The sequence below is a fragment of the Salarias fasciatus genome, chromosome 20 (assembly GCF_902148845.1).
Source record: "Salarias fasciatus chromosome 20, fSalaFa1.1, whole genome shotgun sequence".
NCBI classification, from domain to species: domain Eukaryota; kingdom Metazoa; phylum Chordata; class Actinopteri; order Blenniiformes; family Blenniidae; genus Salarias; species Salarias fasciatus.
Genome location: NC_043764.1, coordinates 15,554,081 through 15,568,272, shown reverse-complemented (window position 1 = coordinate 15,568,272; position 14,192 = coordinate 15,554,081). Strand labels below are relative to the sequence as shown.

The 14,192-nt window shown below is 47.4% G+C and overlaps 3 protein-coding genes across 5 annotated transcripts in view; 2 read left to right on the top strand and 1 right to left on the bottom strand.

Annotated features, from left to right (window-relative positions):
* Positions 1-14,192, top strand: part of ddx20 (DEAD (Asp-Glu-Ala-Asp) box polypeptide 20) — a 32,375-nt gene that overhangs the window by 5,351 nt on the left and 12,832 nt on the right. The window contains exons 11-13 of one of the 2 annotated variants that reach the window (XM_030118306.1): positions 13-1,115; positions 7,910-7,914; positions 9,004-9,018. In XM_030118306.1, coding sequence (XP_029974166.1) covers positions 13-1,115 — 1,103 coding nt within the window. In that variant the 3' untranslated portion in view covers positions 7,910-7,914; positions 9,004-9,018. Of the gene's footprint in view, positions 1-12; positions 1,277-7,909; positions 7,915-9,003; positions 9,019-14,192 lie in introns of those variants that run through there. The other variant, XM_030118305.1, reaches the window with a different exon arrangement.
* Positions 2,335-4,131, top strand: LOC115408760 (D(4) dopamine receptor-like). The gene is made up of 2 exons (XM_030119668.1): positions 2,335-3,381; positions 3,763-4,131. The coding sequence occupies exons 1-2, from the start codon at positions 2,335-2,337 to the stop codon at positions 3,901-3,903; spliced, it is 1,188 nt and encodes a 395-aa protein (XP_029975528.1). The 3' UTR covers positions 3,904-4,131.
* The window catches only part of LOC115407807 (potassium voltage-gated channel subfamily D member 3-like), a 98,558-nt gene continuing 90,938 nt past the window's right edge, over positions 6,573-14,192 (bottom strand). The window contains exons 4-8 of one of the 2 annotated variants that reach the window (XM_030118307.1): positions 12,403-12,504; positions 9,895-9,927; positions 9,678-9,770; positions 7,856-8,115; positions 6,573-6,974 (exon numbers count right to left, since the gene is read on the bottom strand). In XM_030118307.1, coding sequence (XP_029974167.1) covers positions 6,800-6,974; positions 7,856-8,115; positions 9,678-9,770; positions 9,895-9,927; positions 12,403-12,504 — 663 coding nt within the window. In that variant the 3' untranslated portion in view covers positions 6,573-6,799. The remainder of the gene's footprint in view (positions 6,975-7,855; positions 8,116-9,677; positions 9,771-9,894; positions 9,928-12,402; positions 12,505-14,192) is intronic. The other variant, XM_030118308.1, reaches the window with a different exon arrangement.

Genomic DNA, 14,192 nt, shown 5'->3' with positions numbered 1-14,192 from the left:
CTGTGCTTTCAGCCACCATTGAGCCGGGCTTGATGGATGAGCCCTGTGACTGGGACGTCTGCACCGAAGCCTCCAGGCCGGGTCTCGCATTCCAGCTGTTCCCCAGAGCAGAGAAGAAGAAACGCACCAAGGAGGAAGTCTCTGTGCGCGCTTCAACAGCGGGTCAGACTGAAGAACACAGCAGTCGCAGAACGCTGGAGAAGACCCGGCCAGCACTGAGGCGTGGAGGACAAGACGAGACGTTTGCAGAGAGATCCCCGTCAGCAGACGCTTCACCTCCGGCAGCGCCAACAAGGCAGGAGCTGCAGGACGCTCTGCCGAAGATCCCTCCTCTCAGCTCCTTCAAGCGTCGCGAAACGCCGTGCTTGACGTTTGCGGAGGCTGAGCGGGACTTCCAGGACTTCCTCACCACAGGGCCGGGGAGATCAGTGGAGATCATCAGGGAGTTCAGAGGCCGCGACGACGAGGACGAGACGGGGCAGAGCGAGAGCGTCACGCTTTACGACGACGACGACAGACCTCCTGGTCTTCCACAGAGAGACGGACGGCGCGAGTCCAACGCTCCCCCTCTGAGGTTAAGATCTGATCATTCGAGCTTCGACTGTGACATGGAGGAGAGCCATGAGGACGACCAGAGTCAAACTACCGGAGATGACACTTCGAGGACATGGACAAGTCCCACCACATCCACAGCGCCCAAAACATACGAGCAGACACAGTGGAGCAGAGCTGCAGCTCCAGCTGGAGGCACCGGATCTGCACCGAGCATCAAATCAAACAGGCCAACCAATCGCACGACTCCGGCACAGACTCGCAGCGATGAATCAAAGAAGGTGAAAAAAGAAACAGGCAAACGGAGCAAAAAGCACTCAGAAAAGATGGAAACAGAATCAAGAAGGCAAATGGATGAAGAAGATTGCAGTGATAAAGAGGAGGAGGAGTGGAGCAGTGCTGAAACCTACTGGAGAGCCTGTTACAGAGCTTGGAATGATTACTACGCCTCCATGTCCTCTTTTCAAGAGCCGCCTTATCAAAACTACTACAACACAGCCTCCAACTGGATGGCAGCTTACCGCATGAACGCCGTCTACATGCAGGAACTCATGAGAAACTGACGTTACTGCGCTGTCATCCACTCAGATTTATCTAGCAAAAAGAAAAGTGGCTGAGGCGTTTTAGGAACGGCTGTTTTTTTGTGTGTTATGTTTCACTTGATTAATGTCAGAGTTCAGAGATGGTGTTATAACTACTTTATGAATAAATATGTAAAATCAGATGTCATGATTTTCGACTCATTCAAGTGATGAATTAGTAAAGTGCCTCATCTAAGAACTTTCCTTATCTAATTTGGGGAATTAGAAACACCTAGAAAAACTTTGAAGTTTAGTTTTTATGATGATGTTTTACCTGCCCAACTCACTCGAGATGGAACTGGCCTTTATGTGGCTCCTCAACTAAAATGAGTTTGACACTTCTGGTGTCGAGGACCAAAAGTTTACTCAACCTGTAGAGTGACGGTAATGAAACACAAGATGGGAAATGAGAACCTTGTGTTACCTGGTCAGCAATTCTTAGTGTGAGGCCAGCTGACAGATTCTCCCATTGCATGTTTTTTTTTCTCTGCTTATTCTTTCCAACTCTAATATTATGCCTCTGAGGGCGGTTAGTGCCTGTACAGATGTGTGAAACTCTTTGTGCTCGCTGTGTGATGGACTGGTCACTGGTCCAGGATTTATACCATCTGAGCCCATCATGGAGATGGCTCAGATAGAGAGGTGTAGATCAAGTGAAGACATGAAACATTCTCAGAGAATAAAAGTAGAGAAAGCCAAACTCTGATGATGATGGGAAAAAGGTAAACAACAACCACAAATTAAAAGGTGTAGACATTTTGTGGTCAATTTAAGCCCTTTTTTCTTTAACTCTGGACGATTAAGCTGACTTAAGTGAGGCATGATGGAAACCACAAGAGCAGAATATTTGTGCTTCACTGCTTTGTGTGTGTGTGCATGTGTGTGTTTCAGACTCAAGGTGCAGACTGATGCAGTCTCATGAACACACCAAGGTCAGGCATCTCTACAAGCTCTTGATTATAGGCCAATCAGCCGCTGCCCTTCATTCCCCCAATCAATGGGGAACACAGAGGGCAAACACCCTTCAACACAATCTGAGCGAGAGGAACACTTCAGCTAATTTACTTAAAAAAAAAAAAAAAACAGTTGTCAAATGAAATCGTGCAGCACACATGTGGCTTCTCTTCTGCGCCCTGCAGCCTTCCTCCGGCGGGGACTGTGTGTCAGAGCTGGTCCTCACCGGGAGGATGCAGATGGCATTATGGATGCTCCCACTCTGCGGAACCACTCAGCAGGCCCGCCGGGGAGCCGCTCGGACGCCGCCTTCCTCTCCTTCAACTGCACGGTGCTGGCTCTGACGCTGCTGCTGGGCCTGCCCGGGAACCTGTGGGTGTGCTGGGTGGTGTTCCGGACCAAGAGCATGCAGACGTCCAACAACGCGCTGCTGGTGAGCCTGGCCGCCAGCGACCTGCTCAAGTGCTCGGTGGACACCCCGCTGCTGCTGCTGGCCTTCGTGCGCTCCGGGCGCGCGCGCCGGGCGTGGGTGTGCACCCTGCAGCAGTTCACCTACGCGCTGTGCAGCTGCGTGCAGCTGCTCACGCTGGTCAGCATCAGCGTGGAGCGCTTCCAGGCCATCGCCTTCCCGTTCCACACCGAGAAGAGGAAGGCGCGCGTGCGGCTGTGGATCATGTCCATCTGGGCGTGCGGCCTCGTGCTGGCTCTCGTCTCTCTCGCGCTCTCCCAGAGCGCGCTGTCCTACCTGCTCTGCCGCCCGCACGCCGGGGGGCGTGGCGGCGGCGACCCCGCGCGCTCCCCGGACCCGTTCGGACCCTACGTGCTGGTGCCGGTGTGGGGGCTGTCCCTCACCGTGATCGTCGTGCACTACGTGCGCATCTTCAAGGTGGTGCGGCAGCACCGGAAGAAGGTGTTCAACCGCGGCGTGCAGCTCAGACCCACGGTGTCCCAGCACGCGTGGGGCTGGATGGGCGTGCCCGTGCCCGTGCCCGCGCACGGGGGAGCCTTCAACTCCCTGCCCCTGGTGGACTCCAGCACCCCCGCGCCCCCGCGCAGGGCCGTGCTCCTGGTGGCCGAGGTGGACGCGCCCGCGGGGGGAGCCGCGGCCCCGCGCAGGTCCCCGGAGATCGTGGGAGCGGTGTGTCTGCTCACACCCGGAGCCCGGGAGAGGGGCAAGAAGCGCGTGGAGGGCAGACTGGCGCAGCGCTTCGGGTACATCATCATCGCCTTCATGCTCTTCTGGGTGCCCATGGTGGTCATCCTGCTCATTAACGTCGTCGCGTGGCGGGACAGGGTAGGTGGAATGTTGTACCTTCACCAGTCCATCCCATGGCAAACACACACACACACACACACACACACACACACACACACACACACACACTCATTCACAATGCATGCACGAGAGAACATGCAAACTCACAGAGCACAGGGATATTCTTAAAATGTGACAAAATCTTGAAGCATAAAATATCTTAGACCTACTTAATTGCTGCTGAATTTGCTGATGTGGGCAGATTTTGTAAACAAAACAACAAACTTGCTTTCTGATTGTAAATTTCAACAAATCTCTTTATCCTGGAGCTGATCTGGAGGTACACCTGGACACCAGCCCATCATGGACTGTGCACTAAACAAAGTTCTTCCTCTCTTCCTTTCTCTGTGTCGGGTCCAGTTGCTGATCGAGCTGGAGACGTCGGCGGTGGTGTTGACCTGCGTGCAGGCTGCGGTGGACCCCCTCCTTTACACGTTTGTCACCAAGCAGTTTCGCTCTGAACTCAGCAAGATGCTCTCCGCGCTGAAACTGAGAGCCTGAGGGGGTTTTTCCACTGCCGCCGCTCGAGAGGCCGGCGAAGAAGAGAGACGACAGGTTGTGTATTTGTGGCAGATATAGATGTTTTATCAGGCGTTTCACAGTCGGGACACAAGACAAGGTCATAAATAATATCCAACACCTGACAAGATACGCACAGCAGTAGTCTCAACAACGACAGGTGGCATAGGAGGGCAAAGCAAAGAGTGAGGAGAAGACTGGCCGCAGCCAGAAAAGAGAGTACATAAACAGAGAAAGAGAGACAAACACAACCACAGACCTGTTCTTTTTTTTTGTTGTTGTCCGTAAATAAAAAATAAATAAATAAACAAAATGCAGTTCTTTTATACCTTGAGGAGAATATATGCTCACATAAGATTTGAAAGTGTGTCATTTCAGAGTGCAGCCGACACAAACAGGCCTGTCTGAACGCAGGGAAGCAGGAAAATAATCACATTTTAATCACTGCCTTCAGCAACAGAAATACAGCGAGTCTCCCTTCTGCCAGCGTCTATGTCATACTCCTGTAGATTCCAATAAATTATAAGTGTTGGACTTAATGCTGTGAATATGAAGTCAATGTCTTCTTCAAAGAAAAAAAAAAAAAACACTGAAAAACCTCCGTCTGCCTGTGCTTGTCTTCTTTTCTTTTAAACTCCATGTAAATCGGCGCACAGTTCGACTAAACACTAATACTGGATCTAGGCAGCTGTTGTCACTGTGTACAGTACTAAGTTTTACCAGGTACGAGACCACTATGAGGACCTTGCTCGACGGTGAGACACGCTCTGTGTCCACTCTGCAGAAGAGTTGAACGGACCTGTGGGTCTTCTGTAGCGACGCGTCGATATGAAACCAATGTACAGTGTATCTGTTGACGTGACGTGATGATATGTGTTTCCCCCTAACTCTTAGTACAAATGTAAAATGGATTGAAATTTAAAGCTAATTATACATATATATTCATATATATTTTAAAGGTCGTCATACATTTTGCCGCTAGTTTGACAGGTGTTTTAAATGGCGTACTTCTACAGGAAGAGAACAGAACAGCTACATGTGGGCAGACGTTAACAGTAGACCAGTTCCAGTATTGCTTTTTGAAATATGCCGTCGACGCCGGTGCGTCTCCCGCCCAGTCTGTGTGCTCGTCTCGTCTACGCGGAAGCAGAACGCCGCGTTTGGTCTGCAGTTTGGTTTAAAAAAACCCTCATCTCATCCAGTGAAAGAAGGAGCCGAGCCCAAAATGACATTCAGAGATGAAAAAAAGGCAGAAACAGAGCAGCATCAGCTCGGGGATTAGCACGGCTTAAAGGTCATCGTCCTTGGTTACAAAGGTCAACTTTGATGGGATCTGATGAGAGGTAATACTAAAAGTCATAAAATGGTCTGCGATCGGAGGGGAACAGACCCGACAGCCCGATGTTTTTGGCGACGGAGATCTGTGGGTGGTTCGTCCAGTGTCCTCCACATCTCTGTGTTCACCGGTAACAATTGACGTCCCTGCTTTAGATTCTTCGGAAGAGAAAGTAAAATAAAAACCATTCGAAACACCGAGGAGGACAGAAAGTACAAACATCAAGTTTCCTAACCACATAGAGTACACATACTCAACAACTTTGAAAAAAATGCCCGCTGAGTCTGGGGAAGAAAAAACGTCGACAGCTAGAAAGGCTACTGAAAGCATACTGTTGTTCACACAGGAGGTAGGGATACAACAGGACGACAACGAGAGAAAGAGAGAGAGAGAACGAGAGGACAGCTTCACTGATTCTGCCAAACGATGGTCAAATATTACAAAATATTCTATTAACAATATTCACAAGGATCCTGGGCTCAGGACAGATTTGTGTCGGAAATTCTCAGCAGGCGCCTTGTGCTTTTAGTCGTGGTGGCTTTCAATTCGAAATGTTTCTTTTTCAGAGGAATTGAGTCACTTGAGGTCTGTCGGGGCAAAGAACGTAAAACAGTGGCTAAAAATTCAGAAACCTACAAATAAAAAAAAAAAAGAAAAAAAGAAATCAGTTTTACTCCAGGAAAACAGGCACGTGTTGTGTGAAGGACCCGGAGCTGAGAATTTTAGACAGAAATGTGTGCAAGGAACCCTTCAGAGTGGCAGCTCGTCAAACACACCGTACACTGAGCCATAGAGACTTCCAGAAGAATTGAAACACAAGTGTTCAATCGACTGACGCACGCAAACACACACTCACACACACACACACACACACACACACACACACACACACCTCCTATTTGAACTGTCACAACACCTCTATCGTCTAGCAAAATTTCACAAGCACTCGTTCACAAACACAGACCTCACGGGTCACGCCGACCCCATTCCATCCCTCAAAGAAGTTACTTACTCAAGTGGAATAACATTGGACCTGAACCGGTGGCGTATTGATCTCTCACTAGGTAAAGTGGACTAAAGTGACAAAACAAAAGGGGAAGGATGAGTCAATGCGGGGGAACAAAAAAAAGTTTTGATTATGTGATTTGTTTTTCTTTCCCCTTTGAGATCGTCCTATTCCCTTATATTCCTGGCTATAAAAAGGAGTCGAACATAAGTCATACTAAAAAAACAAAAGGTGCTTTGTGCACAGTGACACATGATGTACTCTGGGAACTCACCCGCCTCCTCTTCTAAAATGACCCCCTACGAATCCTTCCCACTCACACACACTCGCACACACGTATGCCAACCACTAACATGAATATTGTTATCTAAAAGCCATCGTCACTCTGGACAGGGGGGAGTCCATGTCGTTACAGTACATGACCAACAGAGGGCGGGCTCCACCAAGGCTAGACCCTCCTCTCCTCTCTCAGCCAGCCTCAGTCCCTCAGTCTGTCTCCAGGAGTCTTTTATCTGTCTTTCCGCACTCTCAAGTCTTCACAGTGCCGACACTTTCACGACATTTTGGAGGGTGGGGCCGGCGGGCAGGTGGGCGTCGCCCTCCGGGGTCGTCACCGGGGGCGTGGGGATGCTGATGATCGCCGTGGTGATCTGGCTGCTCTGGCAGTTCAGAGGTGCTGGCTCGTCTACACGCATGTTCAGACTGGAGCGGCTAAAGGACCAACCGAGAAAGAAGTGATTAGGATCAGGGTGGGATGTTTCACCTGAGAGAAAGCACAGTAAAGACAGCTGAGGGAAAGGTGATGAGGTCTTTTGGAACTCTCCTTTTGACCCTTCAAAGTCTGCTATTTTAATGACAATTGTTTGAAAAAATAAAGTTTTCTTTTAAACTTTGTGCCTGGATAACAGCCTCCTGCAGGCTGGTTTTTGCCCACGAGCTTTATGTTTGACATCCCTAAAGAAAACAGCAAGAGTCCTCAGGCCTCAGAGTAACTAATGTTCAGCAAAAAAAAAAAAAAACATACATGCACTCAGACCATCAGACAAACACTCCAAAGTGTTAATGAGACTCAACATCCATCTCTGCAGATCTCCACAGCTTTAATCTTCCCATTAAAAGTTTGCAGCCTTCTCAAGCAAACAGCAGAAAGCCGGAGTAAATAAGATGCTGATGGTGAACGTGCAGTACTTCAGAAACCAAACACGTTTTTGCATGAGTTTTAGGACCAATCTAAATGTAAAAGGTGCATAATTATTCCAGACACGCTGGCTAGAAAACTGGCGAAGCAACCTCAGACGGAAGATCGTGTTATTTTCTGTTTATGATCAAGCAGTTGTTTGCAACTTCTTGATCTTAAAAGCGCAGCTGCCTGTTTTTGGAGTCTTTCTGGCTTCGAAAGGTCCCCGCAAAGACGCCTCCATTAAGACAAAAGAACCCTCCTCGGAATCAAATGTGATATCCAAGGGTAATTTAGCATATCCTTGTCAGTTGTCATTAGTTACATAATGGGTAATTAGGCTAATGCTAGCAGATGGTAGAGCCTTGTTTATTTCTGTTAATTAGCTCTAAGTGCGCCAGAACTCAGATCCTACCTGGTGCTGAGCGGCTGGATATGGATGGTGCTGAGCTCCTGCAAGCCTTGTTGGTGTGTGTGCGTGTGCGTCAAAGGCTGCATGTGTGCTGGGGCACTGGCGTTGGGCAGAGGGCTGTGGTGCTTCTTGCTCCGGCGGGTGCAGCACGTCCCCGTCACGCCGTCCTGGCTGGAGAGGGACGGGCTCCGGGACGGATAATTCTGCAGGCCTGCCTCCAGGTAGCTCTGCTGGTAATACTGCTCATCCACAAACTCGTGGTTCTGCAAAACAAAGAGGGAGAGAGACAGAGACAGAGGGTCATAAAAAAAGATGTGACATTTACAGCATTTGTATTTATGACCATGTACTGTATGTAGCTTAACACAGCCTGTCGTTTTCTGCTTGTAGCCCGGGTCAATAACGCCGCATTATTTTTAGACGGGTCTGCAGAGCTGTCCGTCTGCGAGGACTCATCCATTTTTTACTCATGTACAGCCGAGTTTAGAAACATTTTCCCACCACTAAAACTTTTTAAAGCAGTTCTAATCGATAGTTTTATTTTAATACACCTCATAGATACTTGTAAGTGAAATATGCCCTTACTTGTGTTTTAACTCTCTGTGACCTTGGTGACCTGAAAGGTGCTTTCAGATAAAATGTTGTTATCATTGTGATGATGATGATGATTACTGTACATCTTTTGCCTCTGAAGACATTTTTTATTTTGCAGTAATGTACTGAAAGTTCTGACTATTTTCCAGACGACAGATGGCGTTTGCAGGTGAACTGAAATGAAGTTGAGCCTGAAGTAACTTAAAGATCTGATATTTATTTTAACAGTCTGAGAAAAGCAAAGTAAAAAAAAACCCAGCAAAGCATATTTGTTCACTTTAGCTGTTGTATAGACCTGTAATCTTAATGTAGTGAAGAGCTTTTTGTAGCGATCGATGAAGATCCAGAATGCCGTAGTTGCAGTATTAAAAACACAACGAGTCCAAACTGTGAATCCAGTGTGGCTGTAATCTGCCTTCATCTGAAGTCAGCTGGGATCGGAGAGTCAGATAAAGCGGTGCAGACGATGGAAGCATATCATATTCAGACTCATGTTCCTTGTGGATGCAGCTCGGTGCAGATTTCAGTTAATGTGTCGTCCGTGATGACGTGTGAAGCTCAGGTGCTGCTCCGTTTGGAAGAGAGACTGAGCGAACGAAGGGGAAGGAGATGAGTGCTCCATTTATTGGCTGCAGCAGTTCACCAGAAGCCAATATTTCCTCTTCCTGAATTTCTCATCACATCTTGGTCATTTTGTGATTCAGCGAATAGAAATCAGTCGTTTAAGGGTCACAAAAATCGAACATTACACATTTGATGTACATCCATACCGACCTTCATGTGGCCCATTTTCACAAACATGCAGACTAATGGCAGTTTGGGTGTGTGTTCGCCGGAGTGTGCCGAGACTGTTTGATTTGTCATGCCGTGAGTTGTGCAGGGCTGAGGCAGACGGCGGGTCGGATCCACACACACAGGCAGGCGAGCGTGCATCGCGGGGGAAATGCGGTGCACTGGACATCACGCCACAACGAGCAGCACTTGCACACGGACATAAAAATGCCGCACATCTGTACACATTACGCCAGGCTGTCAGATATCTTCACCTAATGAGCCACAGCACAAGGCACGGGTGGATGCACAATTTGGGGTTTTAAACTCTCTGTAAGTGAGCTTTTGTGTGATTACTGGAATAACTGGAGTTGAAAAAAGGAAAATGTTTGAATAGAGATGAAAAGCTTGTGTGTGTATGTGTGTGTGTGTGTGTGTTTGTGTGTGCGTGTGTACTCACGGTGGTTTTTTCCAGACAATGCAGCAGGTGGTGGTGCTGGCTCTCTAATAGAGAGGTAGACTTACTTAAACGTTGTTCATCCTCGGTGGAACTCTGAAACACAAACACACACACACGCACACAGAAAACACCCACAAAACAAATGTTACACTTTATTCTGTGCGAGGACAAAACTAATCAGATGTAGGAGGTGTGCGGCCAAGTACCGTCTCAGTACCTGATCTGAAAGGTTCATCTTGTATGGAAGTTGCTTCGGTTGTAGAAGGAGACAAAAGGGAAACAGACAGGTAGAGTTTTACTCGTGTTCATGGTTTAGCACTGAGAACAGGCGGCCGGCGGGTTTACAGTCACGCCAGTCAAACACCCGGAGCGTTAGCCCTGGAGGCACGCTCGCTAACATCAGAGGAGCTCCGGCATTGATCTGCGCAGGAAGGGACTCTTTCTGCAGCGTGTACGATCCCTGCAAGAAATCCCTTTGTCATATTTTGCCTCCATTTCTGTTATTGAAAAGGCTGGCTACAGGCAACTCATTAATGACTTGTTTTTCATCCTGCTTATTTCTTATGCCATGGTCTGTTTGTGTATTTATTTCTGTGTGTGTGAGAAGGAGAGGGAGCTATTTCGAGTTCTGTGGTGGTTTGGACTCCGTTCTGGGCGGCGGTGAGGTGAGTCAGAAGAATAAGAGGACTATTGACCGCTCTGAAGGCTTTATATACGATACACACTACATATGAATATAAAAGACGACACTGTACTGACAACTTGTTAACACTTCCACAGCTTGAGGAGGGATAAAGTTCATATACAAATGAATGTTTAATCTAAACTATAACATATTACGACAGCCTTGTGGTGCTTTTAGGGGTTGCTTCATGCTCACAGTTTAGAGATAATGAGAAGGTAATAGTGAGAACATGGTTAAGACATGTTTATTTTCTCTGAGTCTTTTTAGCGTCCCAGTAGATTTAAGAAAAGCCGGCAGCGAGTAAACAATGATTACTCCGCATGAATGACCAAACTATTCATCATAATGGCCTGCGCGTGCGCTCGCAAAGACGTCTCCTCAGAAGAACGCTGAAGGCCATCATTGTTCTAGTCTGAATTACCGCGGCGTTTCACATGTAGACTTTCAAAGGGTTGCATCAGGTGTTACCAGCAGATCCTGCGGCGGAGCCGTTTGGAAACAAAACGGAGCCAAAAAAAAAGTGCTTCCCTGATCCTGCACGCTCCACGGCGCCGCCTAGAGGCAGGTGAAACGCCGCGTTTGGAAGATTTTGCAGGAGCAATTTTCAGTTTGTTAAGCGTGTGGCTGGTGTTGTAAGCAGACCCGTCCTCGCTGAGAGGGTGGGTACGGGTGCACGGCAACACTTCGCACCTGTGCTCGCCCTGCTTATCTCTGCCTAACACAGCAGTGAAACACAGGTGTTTAGCCCGAGTTATTTCTGGCCTTTTCTATACATGCGGCGGCGAGCAGTCTGTCTGGAGGCGGCGCCGGCTCGCCACGCAGGTGGCCACCATACTGCAGAGTGGAAACAGCTTGATCTGCTCAGTGACAAAACACACTGTGATGGTCTCCATGGTGCGATACGCGGCATCAGTAAATAGAGAACTCACAATTAGGCCTGAATTTTCCAGCAATTAACGTTTCACTTCGCTGCTAAGAACTGTAATCCTAACACTGTCTAACAAACTGTCCACTTTACGGAAAATCAGATTATCGGCATGCTAATTAGCTAATGTTAAGTCTTTTTGGATTACAGAAATGTACATAAGGTCACCTGATAAAGAGCACAGGCTTAAACAGAGTAAAAATATCACTACAGACGATATTCAAACGATATTCCGATTTCGGTGGAGTTTTTGACACATAATTTGGAGATTTCTAAGTTATGTGTTTCTCCAATTTTTTCAGAAATTATTCACTTTCTCTGCTGCAAACACTGCATTTACTTGACTTTAAACTGGGTAGCCGTTGAGAGGGAGAGTACATTAAATCCTGAATAAAACCATATATTAGCAAGATGCTGTCAACTTTAATTACATCTGTATTTTCTTAACCGCAGAGTCTCTCTGTATGCAGAGCGGCAGTAAAGCTCTGTGTCGTCTGACATTATCGGCAAGTAATCCAAATCTCACACAACATCAATAGAACAGCCTCGGCTGCAGAAAACCGGAGACTTGAAATGAACGTACAGTAAATACACATAAGAAACTTGCATACATCACTTTGAATAACCACACCACTGCGCACTCTTCTCAGTGTTTTGGTTCCTCGGGCAGTCGTATATAAACTGATGCGTTATTGTGCTCCAGCTTGAGCTTTACTGGTCCCGCTGTGATTTCACCCTCACTGTTGCTACTTGAAGAGAGATAAAGCAATAGAGACGTATGGAGAGCGAGCGAGAGGGCGGAAGAAGCACTTGTTTTTGTGCTGTGTCGGCCCCCAGGCCACTATAGCGGCTGTGAACCGCAACATTTCGGCGTGGCAGGGAACATCCCTGAGTTGTGTTTACTTTCCCTGCTGCATCGCCTGAGGCCTGTTCCCTCAGCCGCCCAGCTGGGCTCAGAGACGCCCGCCTCTCATCGAATGAGATCCCTCTGATGGGACGGCTGCGATAATTAAAGGACGGACCGGCAAGGTCTGCATCAAAGGAGTTAGTTACTGCAGATTACGATAAAAAACCAAGTGAGAGTGCGTCTTCTTGGTGTCTGTGGCGCGTCTCACCGTGAGCTCTAAAGCTTCGTTGAACAGGCCGTTGCGCTTGCTGTGGAGGAAGGCACTGGAGCTTCCCGTCTTGGATATTCGTATCCTGGCCAAGCGGGCTTTCTGAAAAAAAGAAGAAGAAAAAAAAAAAACACCTGTTAGCGTAAGCCTGCAGCGATCCAGTGTCAGGACGACTGGGTATCATCCCGACAGCCCACTGAGTTGAGCTACATCACTTTTTAGTCGTGGTGCTATTGATTAAATCCAACATGAGATACTAAACTATTCACTCTGATCTCCTGTTATAAACTGACTCTGATCTTCAGTGATACTCATGAATGTTTCATGGAGACTACAAAAAAAAAAAAAGGAAAAGAAAAACAGCCCTCCTTGGGTTGAGATTCAGTTTGAAGTGAAGCAGGTAAATACTCCGTGTTCTGCAGCTCCAGTCGTCCTGCATTCAAAGCATCACATTCACATCTTCATGGCAGCTTCGGTGGAAGCAGTTTTGCTCAGCTAAATAAATAATGTCGTGATTCCTACGATGCTCCGTCTTTAATCACGATTTAAAAATCTTTAGTTATTACAAGTTCAGTCCAGAGTCCAACATCTGTTTCTCTCATGTTCAAGTGAGGCAGTTAGCAGAGGTGATGAACAATCAGTGGAAAACAGCAACAGGTTGAATATAACAGTGTATTTGATGGTCTCCATATCTCATAGAGAAATCTGCTTCGCACAGATCAGCAGAAGCTCCCATATTTTGCCATTTTGGCACCATTTTTTGTTGGATTCTCAACTCAGTCTACTCATAATTTAAAGATGCTTGATGACACTGAGCTGCTGCTCAGAATGCTGCTGAACAGAATCCACCCTTCTTCAGACCCTGGAAGGCATCCAGTTGGACTCACTGCGGTACAGTTAGTAGGTTGCATTATCAATGTCAAAAAAGATAAGAAAAAGAAATGCTGTTACTGTTTCATTTGCTGATGACAGCTCTAATTATAACTTCACAACTCCAGCCTCTCGCCTCCCCACCTTCAAAATATATGTAAAGCAGTTGTGTTGCATTAATAATTCATCCTCGGCTTCACGCTGCCCTGGGACAGCCCAAGGCTGCATGCTTGCCGGCTGCAGGCCATGCGGTGCTCAGGTCCAACATGTTTAGCTTCAAAAGTGTGGGTAATTTCCCCCGAGCCTGATGGGTTGTCATATTCTGTAGTTTCTAAATGTACGCGTGAAAAGCCTGTATTTCTGATTGCACATTACTGTCATCCACACAGGTTTACATGGAGTTGTGGTCGTCAATAAATCTCTCGGCTCCCAGAACGAAAGCTTTTCAAGGATATTGTGTAATTTGAATCATTCCGTTCTCGAAGGCTGGACGTTTTTCCCTTCATAGTGACACACTGGCTGCAAAGAAACCACTTTTTTGTTGCTTTCCTGTCTGCATTTTGAAACCAAAGTGATGGATTCATTCAAGAGAAAATGGCTGAGGGATAATGTGAGCTGTGTAAATGATGACAGAAAGCTAGTTTAGCAGGAGGCTGATGCTCTGCCGAGGGGTTAATTGACTGTGTTTGCTTATCTTCACGTGCTGCATGTGCCGCCTTCACGGGGAAATTTCCATATATATACATGCAAACCATGTACTGTAGGGCACCAGCAGGCATACCTGGCACAGTGAGCGTATGGTAATGAGTGGAAAAGCAGGCTCGACCTCTCACTTGAGCTTCATTTAAAACACGGCAATGTTTGTTAACCTGCGGATAGTTCACGCTGCGATTCAGGAAATTTCAAGTGAGGCGCGCATG

Bases quoted from the DNA above. Each gene is read 5' to 3' on its own strand.
- LOC115408760 (XM_030119668.1), top strand. From the start codon at position 2,335: ATGGATGCTCCCACTCTGCGGAACCACTCAGCAGGCCCGCCGGGGAGC. The intron at 3,382-3,762 runs GTAGGTGGAATG...TGTCGGGTCCAG, and splicing joins TCGTCGCGTGGCGGGACAGG to TTGCTGATCGAGCTGGAGAC.